This window comes from Vulpes vulpes, chromosome 6 (assembly GCF_048418805.1).
Source record: "Vulpes vulpes isolate BD-2025 chromosome 6, VulVul3, whole genome shotgun sequence".
Lineage (NCBI taxonomy): Eukaryota > Metazoa > Chordata > Mammalia > Carnivora > Canidae > Vulpes > Vulpes vulpes.
The window spans coordinates 55,412,371-55,428,308 of record NC_132785.1 but is presented as its reverse complement, the minus strand read 5'-3'; the positions used below and the strand labels follow the sequence as shown (position 1 = coordinate 55,428,308).

At 41.0% G+C, this 15,938-nt stretch overlaps 1 protein-coding gene across 2 annotated transcripts in view; it reads left to right on the top strand.

Moving 5' to 3' along the window:
- EFNB2 (ephrin B2) overlaps positions 1-15,938 on the top strand; it is a 42,307-nt gene that overhangs the window by 10,906 nt on the left and 15,463 nt on the right. For both annotated transcript variants that reach the window (XM_072760983.1, XM_026008878.2), the window contains exon 2: positions 12,173-12,456. In XM_072760983.1, coding sequence (XP_072617084.1) covers positions 12,173-12,456 — 284 coding nt within the window. The remainder of the gene's footprint in view (positions 1-12,172; positions 12,457-15,938) is intronic.

Below are 15,938 nucleotides of genomic sequence, written 5' to 3'. Positions count from 1 at the left end.
TTCACTGCCCCCGATGCTTTGTGACATAACACTGGAGAGATCTGTTTCTCCACCATGGACTGAGGAGAGCCTGGGCTGAATCCACTTTGTGTGTTATAGTTGGGATACGGTGAGAGATTGTGGTGTTGAATAGTTATATGAATGCGGCCTGTAGGGATCGGCATAGTAGCATTTTTTGTATTAACGTTACATGTTATTTCTTATATAGAAACCTACTCACCTGGTGGACACTATTTAGCAAGTCATATAGAGAGCTTACTGTATGCCAGCTGCTGATCTAACATTTTAACAAATACCATCTGAGGGAGGTACTTTTATGTTTCCAGAAGTATCAATGGGGAAACCAAGTCATATTAATTAACTTGTCCAAAGTCCTACAGCTAATCAGTGGTACAGTCTGTGATTGAACCTGATTACTCTGTTTCCAGGAGCCGTCTTCTTAATTCTTTGCCTTTCTCTCTTATGCTATTGCACGGAGTAATTAGAAATCGAATAACTAAAATAAGCATATGGTTTACTGAAAACGGTGCATAAGCAAGTGGGTTTAAAAAAAAGGGGGGCTTGAGGTATTATCCTTTCCTTGTCAATTGTGATTTATAACCTTTCCTATGATGAATATGCAATTTTAAATGGATCCTTTGAATCTTTGATAACAAGGTTTTACCCCATGGGAACTAGACAGTTATAAAGGTATATAGTATTAATGCATTTATTGAGTATGATTCCTTTGTTAACATTTTCATTTTAAATTTTTAGATATTTGATCGTTTCTTTGGGAGAAAGAAAGGTCAGATTTTCGAGGACAGTTGCATTTGGTTAGGTGCTGAGCATGTGTCAAACTAAGGAGATAGTATGACATCTTTTTTAGAGTCTAGTCACAATTAAATGCCATTTTATTTTGGATTTTGGGATCTTTGCCAGCTTCCAGCTTGTCAGAGCTGAGAAGACTCAAATCAAGTCCAGGCCTATTTCTACAGCAAACTGGGATTCTGGCTTCTTGCCTGTGGATTCATTCAGTATATCCCATCTGGCTTTTGATGTTCTGCAAGTTTGGAGCAGTTTGTTTCAGGAAGCCAGGCAGCCTGGGGTTCTCTGGACTCCAGAATGAGCCTCTCTGCTTGCATCTTCTCCGGGACTCAGTGTCTGCTTACCTGTTGACTAAGGAGCCAGCTGGAGGGCTCAACCAGGTCTTCCTTCTTTTTAGAGCTCAGGACCCACAGCATTCCTCCTATTTTCTCCACATCTGTGTAACAGCCTGTTTGAATAACTTAAGAGTGTTAATTTCTGTGCATTTTTGCATTTTGGTGAAACTATCAAAGCTGCTTCTGGTGACCGAGCAGGAGCTATACTGTCCACAGTTACAGTGGTACACCATGCACATTTTTATAAGATACAGCTTTGGGTCAATCTCTGTGGAAGTATCTAGGTTTGACTCTTGTGATGTCAGCAGGGCTGACCTGGCTGTTGTATAGCCTCCTTAATTTTCGTCCTTCTCCTATTCCCTACTCTCTGGGCTGTCCCAAAGCCATGAGAGGTGCAGAATAATGTCTTCTGTCCTATGCCCACAGCAGTCCCGTCCCTGAGCCAGAAGGAAATGTGGGGGATGCAGGCGATTAGGTGGTTGGTTATAAAGGGATTGCACACAGCCTTGTAAACTATGTTGGCAGATGTATCCTCAACTGGCAGGGAGAATCTGTTCTTATATCAGGAGAGAACTAACAGTTTGGTCTCTTCTTCAACCTTACCTATCAAAGTGTTCATTCTATAAGTGCACTAACATCCACGGACCACCTATTGTGTGCAAGGTCTGGGGACCTTGGAGTCCAGCAGGGAGCACTCAGGCTCCTTCCCAGGGATCTACACCTGCCTGAGGAGCAGGAATTGGACCCCTGTAGTGTGCCTCTTTATTTCAGTGCTGGCTTCCCCACCAGAGGGGAGAGGTTTCATTCACCCATAAAACATGGCTGAATTGTTTTTCTAAACTGGCAAGATTCTTTGGAATTAAAAAAAAAAAAATGTGATGATAGGAATGAAAGGAATGGGAAGACTGGCTAGAAAAGAGACGCCCAAACTCTAGTGTGACGTTGCTGTGCATGGAGATCACAGTGCCATTCCCTCCAGCGTGTAAGCGTGCCAGCCCACTCCCTTTGTGAGTTACGTGTGCCTTTCAGCCCTGTGATGTTCCCACTCAGGCAGATGAGCAAATGGGATCTGCTCATTTCTATCTGAAACAACAGAGAACCAGCTGGAAGTGCCCCTTGCATTTCCTGCTATATGAAAGCCACCTTTCTCTCTCTGGTGCCTCACCTATAAATAACAAGAGTTCCACCTTCCTTTATAGACTCTTGCTAAAAGCATGGCTGGGAACAAGACCATACAGGTGCAAACAACTCAGAGTTGGGAAAGAAGTTCGCAGCGTCTCTAGCCTCCACGGGTTATGAAATATCTGTTTTGATAATGGGGCCAGCGTGGATGAGCCAGCATGATGGAATTGGCCCAAGTGGCTCACTTCGCTCTTGCCGTCCCACTTCGCCTCTAGCACCCCAGCCTTCTTCTTTAAGCCCCCGGTTTGGCCTTATGTGGCAATGAACTTCACTTTGGAAGTGTTGAGGGGAAAGAGGGTTGCTTAGATCGGTTCCGTAAATAAAAACCTCTGTTTTTTGTTTTTAATTGCATAGCAGAGAACACCTAGTCTCTGTGAACCTGTGCAAAGAAAATAGTGCTATATGTACATCATGCACTGAACATCTGACTTACAGATGCAAAGCTCTTTTAAGTTTTTTATTTAATTCTGGTATAGTTATCAGTGTCATTGGTTTCAGGTGTACACTGTCGTCGTGATTCAACAGTTCTGTAGAGCACTCGGCGCTCCTCATGACCAGTGTTTGAAGCTGTTTCAACCTCAGCTTGCTGTAGGCTGTTCTGTGAATTGGAGGGGTTTTTGTTTTTTGTTTTGTTTTGTTTTTACAGCAGAACAGATAAAACTTAAAGAACTTGTGTTGTTTTCCATGGACCACAGTGGCAATGAAAATTTAAAACTACTGAGAATATTGTCTCTGAGCATTTTACAATAAAACTTGCTTAAGCCAACAATGTTTGAGCATTATGTCGCAAATTAAAAAAAAAAAAAAAGATTAACATCAAAAGGAGTCAGTTTTCATTCAGTTGTGCAGCGTTGTAGGCTGTGAAACTTAATATTATTTTGACTCGTACAGTAATTATAGAATGACAAGGAAATGGATTAAGTTTAAATACAAGTGTACACAGCAGCTACACGCAGACTGTCAATTGCAAGTCGAGGTCATTGGCCAGAGTGAGGCCTCTGGCTCTGCAGATTAGGATTTTATAAATAAAACTTCCCTTTAGACTGGAGTTTAATACCTTCTTCAAATGTATGCCTGGGTGAAGAGGCACAAATACTGTCGCGCCTCACCTTGCAAAGTTGCTAAACTGGTTTGAGCACCCATCTGCTCACAGTGCATTCTGAATTTCTGTGCTTCTCATCTTTCTTTTTGTGGAAGAGTTTGCTTGTCATTGGTGTGAAGCTTGAAACGCACCCCCCCCTACACCCCCTAGTTCTCAGATTTATAACACGTTAATGGTCTCAGATTCTATACCCTGCTTTTATGCCCCTTTTCTTTCCCTTGAATAAATCAGGTTCATGTTGCAGATATTTGTTTGTGAAGAGTGTGAAAGAAGGGGCACCTGTGCAAACCAGCACCCGTACACTTTCGAATTAAAGCAAAAAATGTCAGTTAAAGGCTCCAATTATGACCTTATTTCTTAGAGCCACTCAGAAGATGGTGGTGCCCTGGCTTCAAGTTTTCAGGTAATTACCTGCCACTCTAAGCAGTGGTATCTGGTGACCTGATTCTGGATACAGCTGACACCCTGTAGCTACACCCCACTCTCGCTCTGGTTTCAGAGAAAGTTTGTGCAGAATCTTGTTCTGATGGGAAAGTGCAAAAGGGGGCAGTAAAGTGCTATCCACAAAAAGGAAACTTTTTCCAAGTATTTCTCAGGGTCGACACTGCCTGTGTCTGTTGTGGGCCGTGCTTCTGTTTATTCCTCTTATAACAAACTCTTCTTTTGGGGGCACTTAGATGATCTTAAGAAGCTGTGGCAGCAATGTAGCATTCAACGGAAGTAAGAGGAGAGGGGTATCCTGTCTGTTTATGATATGCACATGCAAATTCAAGTCCTGCTTCTGCAGTGTTTCTAATTCCCCTGTGCACAGGGTGCTTCTGAAAGGAACCTTGGGCTTCTGTGTTCATGCTCTCTTCTAGCCCCGTAGAGACAGGAAGGCCCCCAGTGCATGATGAGGTTCTGGTCGTGGCTCTGGGCTTATCCAGAGCAATGTTTGTCTTTTGTCAGGAGGAAACCAGAAAACCCAACCGGTGACAGCCAAGCCTGCAGAGTCCTCCTCATTGATAATTTTCGGACTGATTTACAGACCGACTGTTCCTCTTCCCTGCAGCCTTGGACATTTAATTAAAATAAAAATAGAAGCATTTTATGGGAAAAGTGCATGTTTTCCAAAATGTAGTAAACTCAGAGTGTGCTTAATATAGAACACTGGCTTGCAAATAAACCCATTCTGTGGTAGGACGTGATTTTTGGTGCCAACTGCTAGGGTAAACCTGCTCCTAGAACTAGAATTCAGATCCCCTGAAATGTTAGCCAATTTCCAGATTTTTGCAGTGCAGTGATTAGGCCTAAACTGTATCCATCCCATATTTTCTCACTTATTCAAATAAACTAGCTGTACAGTAATCTACTAGGGTTTTGTGAACTCGGGAGCTGATTTGTTAAGTAGGCCACAGTTTCAATCATAATCACTTTAGTTGCTTCCTAAGGAATTGCAGCAAAAAAGTTAAAACATCTACAGGTTTTACCTATTTTAAGTGCTTCTTTTTAAAACCAGAATTTCTAAAGATTGCTCAGGAACGTGGTATCGTTTGTTCTTGAAATTGTACATGAAAGATTCTGTTCTGTCTTATCACAAAAGCATTTAATGTTTATTGTAGAAAATTCTGAAAAATGCAGAAAGTGAAAAATCACCCTACGTCCACCATCCAGTAGCTCAAAGCAGTCTCAGGTAAAGGTCTCAAGTTTGATCATCTGTGTATGTTTTTCTGTGTCATGGGGAAAATAAGCAGTCACCACGTATCGTCTATATGTGTATGTTTTCAGTTGAAATTAGCCACGTACTTACAATAGTGCTCTGATGAAACTTTGAAAGAAAAGGAAAAATAAAAGCAATCCTCCATGGAAAAAAGTAGCGTCTATTCATTTATGAATTATTTTGCTCTACAGTTTGCTCCACAGGTAGAACATGGGGGTGAGTCTCCTGTCTCTGCCGTATTGGCTGGATTTGCACTGTCCTATTACAGGAGACCAGGGTCCTATTCTCAGATGCATGATACCCGCCATAAGTTTGCAGAAATATTAGATACTTAGATTTTTATGTACCTAGTAGTAAATAGAAATGGCTCTGGATCTAAGCTGACACTTAGAAGCACTGTCATCATGCCTGGCTAAAGGGGAGTGTGCCCAACTCAGTCATTTGGACACAGACATGGGTCATTCCTGTCCAGGTCTTCTTCTGATCTCTTTTTATCCTGTGTCAACAAGATACTTTGCATTCAGCTACCACTTAACTGAGCTGCTCCTATTTATATGGTGATCTGGCTTATCTTTCAATCACTTACCTCCACGTGTATCCCTTTCCTCAGGAGAACCAGGCCTCCTGTTTCTCCTGTACATTTTCACTGACTGCATCAAGCATCCAGGGAGCCCCTCAGCAATCTGGCCATTCTTCTAGGTTAATTTTGGACAACTTTAAAGGAACGCATAAGAAGTCACTGAATGTCCTGAGGTGCAGGAGTGGGTAGGAGAAGAAATGGGGCATTTTTAGTGAGGTTGGGAGTGCAGTTCTGGTCCCCCCCTACACCGTGATCCCTAAACACCTCAGCTACTGGCTTCCTATGGATTCTCTCTCCTGTGAGGAGGAGAATGTGCCTCCACACATGTGGAATGTGCCTCCACTGTAGGCACATGGTTGGCATAGAGTTAGACTCTATGTAACGTTTGCAAGCCTGCATGTCCATTGAGTTTCTCTTCATTCTCCTTAACATCATGGCTTATCTATGCAAAGCTCAATTTAGAAAAAAATTGCATTTCACAAAACCAGATTTATGCTTTAATGTGATGCAGTGAGAACTGAAAAGAGTACACATTCGAAAGTGTACGGGTGCTTCTGGCTCGAGGGTCAGAAGTTGTTGGAGCACCCACTGCCTCCATCAGATTTCTCAAGCACCCCAAGACCTGGTAATGCAGTGATAGTCAACAGAGGAATCTGGACCTGAGATCACACGTGTGATGTTCTGGTCTGTCAGAGAAAATTATATATTATGATCTGTGAACTCCTCAGTGGCTAGTTTATGCTTTAAATGCATTGTGCTAGGTTATTGTTTTTGTTTTGTACAGCATGGATTCCTAGTATGGATTAAAACATTACAGGATATCGGGCAGCCCGGGTGGCTCAGCAGTTTAGCGCAGCCTTTGGCCTGGAGCGTGATCCTGGAGACCCAGGATTGAGTCCCGGGTCGGGCTCCCTGTATGGAGCCTGCTTCTCCCTCTGCCTGTGTCTCTGCCTCTGTGTGTGTGTGTGTGTGTGTGTCTCTCATGAGTAAATAAATAAAATCTTAAAAAAAAAAAAAATTACAGAATATCACTCATAAGGACTGTATTATAAATAGTTGCTACAATAATGAATATGAAGTTGAAATGTCTAATTGAGGTTATTTGAGATCTAATTTAGATTACTAAATATTAATGTCTAATTTAGGTTATTAGATTGATTCAAAGTTTTCCCCGGGGGAAGTATTAGAGTGTGGTGTAGTGAATAACTTTTTTAAAAACTTGGATTATACTTGATAGGTAATCAGAAGATAAAAACATTCTGATGTCCGATCAATTGATTTTAGGCAGGTTAACTGTTTTATTTCACATTGTCTCTATATTTTGATTCAGAGTCATCCCATCTATTGTCTTGCTTGGAAATGACTCACTGGGGAAAACCATAGGAGTTAATTCTCTCTTACATTCAGGGGAGGCCCTGCAGTGAGCAGCCAAGTCACAGCACTAACTTCCAGGAAGCAGCCCTCAGCCACCATCTCCTGATAGAGAGAGGAGGATATGGCTTCTCCCTCTCAGGACAGCAGCAGGGTGACTGCCCTGCCTTCCAGTAGTCTGGCTCTGAAAGGAAACTGGCCTGGCTCTTTTCTCTGGCCTAGACAGGACACGAAGCACTGTTAAGTCTTCTTTGGTTTTTGTTTTGGAAACCAGCAGATATTATGAAATGATGCCTATTGCTGCTCTTTGTTTAGGTAGCATTTGACAAAAACAACCTTACCTGTGTGGTATGGGTTGTAACTCTGCTCCTTTTGGTTAGAAGATAAATGTTATTTCAATGTATGTTACCCCCACCATGGGTAGCCAGGTTAATAATTTGAAATTAGCCAGTAGTCACCACCATAATTATTCTTTTTTTTTTTTATACTTCCTAAGTCAAAACAGGATACGTGTATTACTAAATGTTACAAAATATTCAGGGCATAGTTATAATGTGTAGTTGGCTTATTAAGGTCTCTCAGTAATCTTGAGGTAATAAAATCCCAATATGAATGACCTAGCTTCAAAAACAGTTATGATTTGTCTATGTTTTAGGTCTGTGGTTACTGACTTGGTTTTAACAACATAGGTAGGACACACGGTCTTCCACTCAAAAAAAAAAAGTGGTGTTACTAAGAAATTCACCCCATTTTATTTTCATTTACATTTTGAATTCTCATAAATTGTCAGAAGACCATCTGTAGCACTAAATACAGATTTTGTATAGTTAGTCAGTTTCTTCCTCACATATTGGTTCTCAGCCTCCTGGGGCAAGGTAGGGTTACCAGATGGCCACCTTTGTGAGCAGTGGTCTCAGGTGACTGTCTCTGGAGCAGCCTCCACTGTAGGCACATGGTTGGCATAGAGTTAGACTCTATGTGATGTTTGCAAGCCTGCATGTCCATTGAGTTTCTCTTCATTCTCCTTAACGTCATGGCTTATCCATGCAAAGCTCAATTTAGAAAAAAAAATTGCATTTCACAAAACCAGATTTATGCTTTAATGTGATGCAGTGAGAACTGAAAAGTGTGCAAAGAAAGGGGGCTTTTCCTTTCGTGTCTCCTGTTGTTTGGCACAGCGGGTCTTCATCTGTTTTGCATGTTATGTACGTGTGCAGTGATTAAATCAAGATAATGTGGTAGAAGGGGCTTTGATCAGTGCTTAGCTGAGAATAAGTTCTCTGAAGCAGCAGTGTTTTTCTTAGTGGTTCTGGAGGGGCTAACTGCCTTGCATTTTAGATAGGAAGGGATTGTAGAAAACCGCCATACTCTCAGATCCTTCCAGAGAGAATCGGTCAAGAGCTCTGCACTGGTCCTTGCTCTCCAGAAACACCCATCATGCCCTAGAGTGATGTCTTAGAAATCCTGTCTCTTCCCCCACACCCCTGGCCCAACACTAGATGGTCCTGTCTACAGAATTCTTACATGCCTATAATCTGCAAATGGCCTATAGCACATAATTTGACTTAAATGTATCTGTGTATATCTTAGCTTCCATTTGTTCTTCCATATTTTTTTCAATGAATACATTATTTATTGTGCATTTACCATATGTCAGCCCTTGGGCATTCAGTATTGAACCAGACACATGGGACCTGCCTGCCCTCAGGAGCTAGACTGTACGCTCTTGACGATGAGGATCTTATACTTTGGTCCTTCAGAGCATCCGGCACAAAATGGATTGCTTTAGTTGTTATTACGTGCTTGAGTCTTTCTGCTTTCATGTTGCCTTAGAAACTGAAGGTTCCTGGGAAGCAAAGGGGTTTGACTGTGCACAGTGGTAATGGCAGGCAAGAAATTCATGAATCAGGCTCTCAGCTCAGCCACAGTCTTTATCTGCTGAAAAACTATAATCTCATCAATTGAATGACTGGTGTGCTTACAAGTTTGTACGTGTGTGTTTATATATTATATATATTTTATATATTATATGTAAATCATATTGCATATGTAAACCAGGTTATATGTAAGCATGTATGTTTTATATATATGTATATATATATGCTTAAGTAAACCTTTAAAGCATTCAAGTGCTCGTTCTTTTTTTAAGGAATTCTTGAAACAATTACTTTTTCAGGGGAAAGCATCAAATCTTTGCCTTACTTTTTGCCAGAATGTATTCTGAAAAGTAAACAGACACTTTGCAAAGCATTTGAAACAGTGGGTTTCATTGGGATTTATTTTATGAGCATATCATATATATTTATTGAAATTTGAGATTTTTCCTCTTCCCTTTCATTTTGCTAAGCCACCCCATGGCTTACCTTCCCCATACATCACTCCCCCATCACTGACAGTTATCGCTTTTTAAGGGATTTGTGTCTTCTGAAAATAGTCTAAAACATAGTGGTCCTCCTAGCCGGGCTGGCGATGTGTCAGACATTCTTGACCTCAGCCCTGTCAGCAGCAGCAGCAGAAGCTGTAACGCAGATTTGGTGAGTGAAGAGACAGTCATAAGCAGTTACTTCTATGTGGGGAGGAGATCTCCTGTGAACCTTTTGGTTAAATGGGAGGGAGGAGGGGGCGGGAGCAGGGGGCGGGAGCGGGGGAGCCCTCTCATGAAGGAAACAGGATCTAAGGAGCATTTTGAATGAAGAAAGAGCTTAGGGAGCCAGACGTTAACACATGGGGTGTGATGTGGGAGAGTTCTAAGATATGCAGACATCGTATGTGGCTGGGAGGGAATGGGGCAGGTCTGATGCATTTCCTTAAGGAAATTGACTGGATGCACAAGAAAATGGGTCCATCTGGCTGAGAAGGATCCTGATCTCTAAAGCCCGGGCAAGCCCCTGGAGAAAAGGTCCAAGGTAAAAGTTGATGGGTGTGAAGATCAGAGCTTTGAGAGGAGGCAGACGCAGGTCTGCAGGCTGCAGACCTCAGCTGTGGTCTAGGAATACTTCTAACACAGCTCACATGTGCTGCTTTTTCTGCTGCCAGCTCCCAAAGGAACAGATTTAAGAAAGAAAATGTGTGGCATGGGGTGGGCACCCCCAGGGAGGAATTGGCCTCTGGTTCTTAGATGCAGTGAAGATTTCCTAAGAAGGTCAAGGAATAAAACATGGGGGAAAGGATATGTTAGGAAGATGAGCAGTATAATGTCCACCACATTTCCTTTGGACTGACTGCCAGGCATCCTGTCCCCACTTCTTAACCGTAAGGATGCACAGAATCACTGTGAGGAGCAGGAGTAAAGATGACAAAGCTTCATCCACAAATGTTCTGATTCAGTCTTCAGTCCATCCCTCAGAACCCAGAGTTGTATTTTACCTGTAAGAAAAACAGATGTGCCTAGAAAGACTATACTGGCACTCGGGGTGGAGTCTGGGATTTGAACCCTGGGAGTTGAATTTTTGAAGCATTCTCCCCCCACAAAACTGTATAAATGGCCAAGAGAGTCACAGAAAGGCTCTCAGTAGTGGTGATCCTCATTTGTCAAAAGTTTCAGAAAAGATTTCAAGGGTACACACTTGGTTGTTTGAAATTTGTCATTGTTATAAAAAATACTCATTTTGAGAAGGATTTTTTAAATGATTCTTTGTTTCTTTTTTTCTGTCAGTGAATGTGTCCTTGCTAAAGGAGCTGCTGTGGGGGCAGGGGGGAGAAGGCGACCACACTCTCTTTGGGATTATAAATGATATATTCCCATAGAAGATCACAAACCACTATGCAGCATGCATTTTTCCTACCATAAGGAGTATTGGTTTTTAATATAAATCTATACTATGATTTGTTATGTTCTGTGACAGTTCATCACAACCTCATGCACTTTTCAGAAAATTAATACTATTCATTAGCATAAATCATAACCTCTTTCCTCGGTCTGTGTTTGAAATTGGGGGTGCCCCATCATCCAGGAGCTCGCTTGCTCTCTCTCAGTGAATTATGACCCATTAATTGTCATGGCTGGTGGGCTTCCCTGGTTAAATAAAGGGATAGGATTGGAAAGATTCAGACGTGATGCTTTGTTCTTGGGCTTTAATATTTTAATGAGCCTGCAGGCTTGGCTGCTCACAGAGGGAGGACGGAGATTGGGTTTCTGAGTGTGTTGTTAGTGTTAGCGCTTGTAGATGGATGTTCATTAGAAAGCTCTTGTTTCAGTTTCTCAAAGAAACTCCCCATTAGGAAAGATCTTTCAGCGGCATGGCAAGCAAGGGAGAGAAAAGAGAGAGGGAAGCTTTTAGCTGTAAAGCATTAAGGGGATATTGTATCAGTCATCCTAGTTCTAAAGATTTGCTTCTGAGAATTAATTGGAGCAAACACATCACAAGGCAGAAAAAAAGGTTTGTGGAGCAGGGATGATAGTTGCTGTCCTTGCACTTGGGGGCTCTTCATCGTGCAGCTGAATCAATACTACAGGGAATTATTTCTGGTTATCTTTTATGGGTTTGTAAGACATTTCTTTTGTTCGGTGTAATAAAAAATCCATTGTCTGATCAGTGGCTGACTAATTATGATAAGTAATTTGAAACATTCTTGATGAAACTTGTCTGTTAATTAACATCAGCAGCAAATGGAAACTAACAGGACAGTGAAGTGTGAGTGCACCCACTCTTCTCTGGCATTGACGCCGTCTTTCTGCAACATGCCCAATAAACTAAAGCTGCCGATGGTTAAAAAAAAATAACAAACAGGTGTGAAGGTCTGACTCACCACCTAGGAAAAGTTACTGTGAACTTATACAAAGGAGTACTGAAATATTACAAGCGAGGGGGTGGTAGAAAGCAGTGTCAGGAGGTTGACTGATCCTACTGCATAGAGTAAGGAGAGTGGTTCCTTTCTTTCTCTTTTTTTTTTTTTTTTCTTTAAAGCGTGATTCCTAAATACATTCATCCCATGCTGATCTGAACTGAGATACTCGTGGCAAATACAAATGTGGATTTATAAAATTGTACTTTGCAATGATTGATGTTGTCTGGCTATATTGTAATTATCTTTAATTAAAACTGTTCATTGTTAATCGACTCAATGGCTTTTTTTTTTTTTTTTTATGCTTTTAGATTTCTACCTGGACAAGGACTGGTACTATACCCACAGATAGGAGACAAATTGGATATTATTTGCCCCAAAGTGGACTCTAAAACTGTTGGCCAGTATGAATATTATAAAGTTTATATGGTTGATAAAGACCAAGCAGACCGATGTACTATTAAGAAAGAAAACACCCCTCTTCTCAACTGTGCCAGACCAGACCAAGATGTAAAATTCACTATCAAGTTTCAAGAGTTCAGCCCTAACCTCTGGGGTTTAGAATTTCAGAAGAACAGAGATTATTACATTATATGTAAGTATAATTTAATTTATCTTATAGAAATTAGGATAAGCTAAATAGGTTTGTATCAATTTTTTAAATTATTACTGTGGCAAATAATTTGGTGAGAATCTTTGCTGAAAATTGATTTTTTTTTTTATGAAACCTTAATTGAATGAGGGACCCTGTACCAATAGTACTCAATAATATAAATACCCAAAGAAGAAAAAACCTCCTAGAGTTTTTATACTTTTATACTATATATATATATATATATATATATATATATATATATACACACACACACACACTCAGCATCTCTACTGACAAAAACATTTTTAAGGACCATTGGTGAGATCTCATAGGTAAATCTTGTGCGATGACTTTTCTCTTCATCCATCCATCCGTCCATCTGTCCATCTGTTCATTCACGCATTTAGAAATTTAGTATTTACTCTGTGCCAGAAACTGTGTGTAAGTGCTAGAGATTCAACAGTGAGCAAGGTAGTGTAATGGTATCCTTTCCTTGTGGAGTTCATTAGATCCAAAGGATAGGGGGGGTTACAGGCAACCCACAATTACACACTGGCATGTGTTAAAACCAGATTTAGAAGAATAAGACAAAAACTTGGGTTTGTTCAGTGAATTACCATTTTTTTAAATCTACATAATAATATGACACATTGTTGCAGGAAGCTGATACTATATGTCTTACAGGTCATATCAGAGCCAACCCACTTCATAAAGCTGTGAAGTCAGAGGGTGCACACATCCAAGCACATGCCTACTAGGATAGCAAAAAGCAGGTTGGCACAAAGGTACAATTGTTCCAGGGCCAGGGTTTTGTCAGAGTGCAGTCTGGGTGACTGACATCCTTGATTACATCACTCAAGCAGTGAAATATTTTGTTCTAAGTTTCTTTGGTTTAAAACTGCTCATAACTGGGTCAGAGTGTCCACTTGTTTGTTACCATGGGCTTCAGTTCACCAGGGAATGCAGAACTGCCGTCCTTTGGGCACGCTGTCCCATCTCTTGGCGACCCAGTGGAAACTGCCTTTCTCAGCTTACTGGCCGCTCTTCAGAGTACAAAGTCAGGAATTCACTAAATACTTATTTAGTACCCAATAATACACTGTTTCTTTACTGCATTAGCTATGAAAACAGAGATGGCCATAGTGGTCTAATTATCCTGTCCTTGCTGCAAACCTGGAACACCAGAGCCTGAAAACCTGTTTTGAAGCCAGTTTGACACAGAGTACCTTAGCAAGAGTATGTACAACAAAGAAACAGAAAGTGGTAAATTATGGACTTAAAGGAATAATTATCATAAAATGAAAGTGAAAGTATTCTGAGAGATGAACCAAGCAGATGGGGTGGTAAAGTATACAAAATAATAGAGAAATCTTTGAAAATATAAAATAGTTATTAGGTGAAATAAATGGAGATTTTAGAAGCCTAGTGGTTTACTTATTTCTTTGAAAGACTTTCTTTAAGTTAGACTGTTTACCAGGGACACTGATGTATAGTGTTGGGACCCGATGAATCCACACGGACAACTGTGTCCCCCTGGGTAGGTGGAGAGAGAGCACACACTGTGCCTGGGTGGGGGGGACGCCCTAGGGCACCCACTTCTCCTGCAGTGCTTGGTGTCCTATCACTAGAACTGTGTGTACTACCCAAGTCCACAAGCTGGCTTGCATGGAGATAAAGCAATAGACATAGATTCTGTCCTCTTCTTTCCATTTATAATTTCATGAAGACGGCTTCGCACATTCTGCGTCCCCCCCCAGTGCAGGTGGTGTTGCAGTAAATGTGCTGGGTTTAGCTTCAATCTGAGGTAGGACTCAGGAATGCAGATACTGCATGTGCTTGATGTTAACATCTGTGTGTTCAACAAAATGAGCATTTAGTAACTACATGGCATTAGTATGTGACAGGTATGTATTTAGAAGCATGATTTAATTTACATTAACCTATACAGTAATGACATCTCTTAGATTTCTTCTTGTAAAAACTCATTATTTCAGTAGCAGGTAGCTGAGCTCAGTTGGCCTCCAGAACTGGCCCTCAGAGTTAGGATTTATTAAATCCTAATGTAAAACCTCGTGGTAGCCTGGGACAAAAGAATCTTTCTGAAAATAGAGCCAAGAGTTTCAAGTGTGAAACCGTGAGAGGCTGTTGGAACACTGCTGGTGTGGGGAGTGTCCAGGGCTGAGGGGCTGGCCAGGAACTGGGAGACTCTCAACAGACCGCTGAGAAATCCTGTCGGGTCACAGACAGAGGAAGATACCACAGATACCGGGGAATGGTCAGAAGCTTATTGCTCACTCCCGCCCCCAGCCAGTAGAGCTCATTGATAGACAGCTTTCCCTGGAAAGAAGATGAGAGACGAGCAGAAAACATTTTAAAATAGTTTAAAGAGTCTTTCCATTGCTTCTTCAAGAATTCCAAGATTTTTAAAAGTAACTGATTTCCACATCAAATGATCCCTCACATACATCCAAACAAAAGTCACACTTGACTTAAAATAGTATGATTCAAGATAGTATAGTGGAGAGTACTCAGATTTACAAATGTTATTTTTAACACTTCAGGTCATCAGTTCACTTTGAGACCATGAATAGTGTCACTATGGGAGATGCTACAATACAACATGTGTCCAACTCTGAATCTTACTGTCTAAGCACCTGCAGTGCTAGGAGTATGAGTATTAACACCTTCATCACTGTGTGCTGATTCCTTGTCATGGGAAGGAAACAGACAGGATGGTGTGGAGTAGTGCTATGCCCAAGGGGCACAGTCTGATTTTCCAGTGGACTGCCCAGGTATTGGATAATTCCCTAGGTAAACTGATTCCGGGAGCTCTGGCCAGCTGCCTGGAGACCTGAGGTCTAGTTCCGTTGCTGGTGCTTGAGGAGAAACTCACTTTATAGCTCTTTGAATTTTTTTCTAGAACATTCTTTTATCATTGTTGATGTTATAGCCAATGATAGCGGTCTGCAGTTCCAAACCATTTTATGGTTGGGTATTTACATCCCGGGTAGGATCTCTTATTAGTGTGTCTCTTTGCCAATTGAAATGGACAGGGTCTGCTATGAATTCTTTAAGACATTTAATTTGATTTACAGGGTTACTAGATTTTTAGAATATAGCCATCATACTTTGGAGTTTAGGAAGTAAATATTAATTTTTAATTGGAAGTGTATTTTTAAACCTACCAAGTATCCACTAAATTCCTTTAGAAAATGACATGACAAAATGATATGCTTCCTCATTAGTTCTTCTCATAGATGATTATTTGCTTTGACATGTGGCAAAATGATATATATAGGTTTTCTTAATGTTTAGAATTGACTTGTTCAAGTGACCTATTTCAGTAATTAACCTTAGGCCTGATTTGCATCATCAAACCTCCTAATCTTAAATGATCCAAAAGTAGGGAGGTTAGTGCCATTTCCTCTGAAACTGCCCCCCCACCAGCTGTTCTTTATGACATTCAGAATCTTAATTGTCTT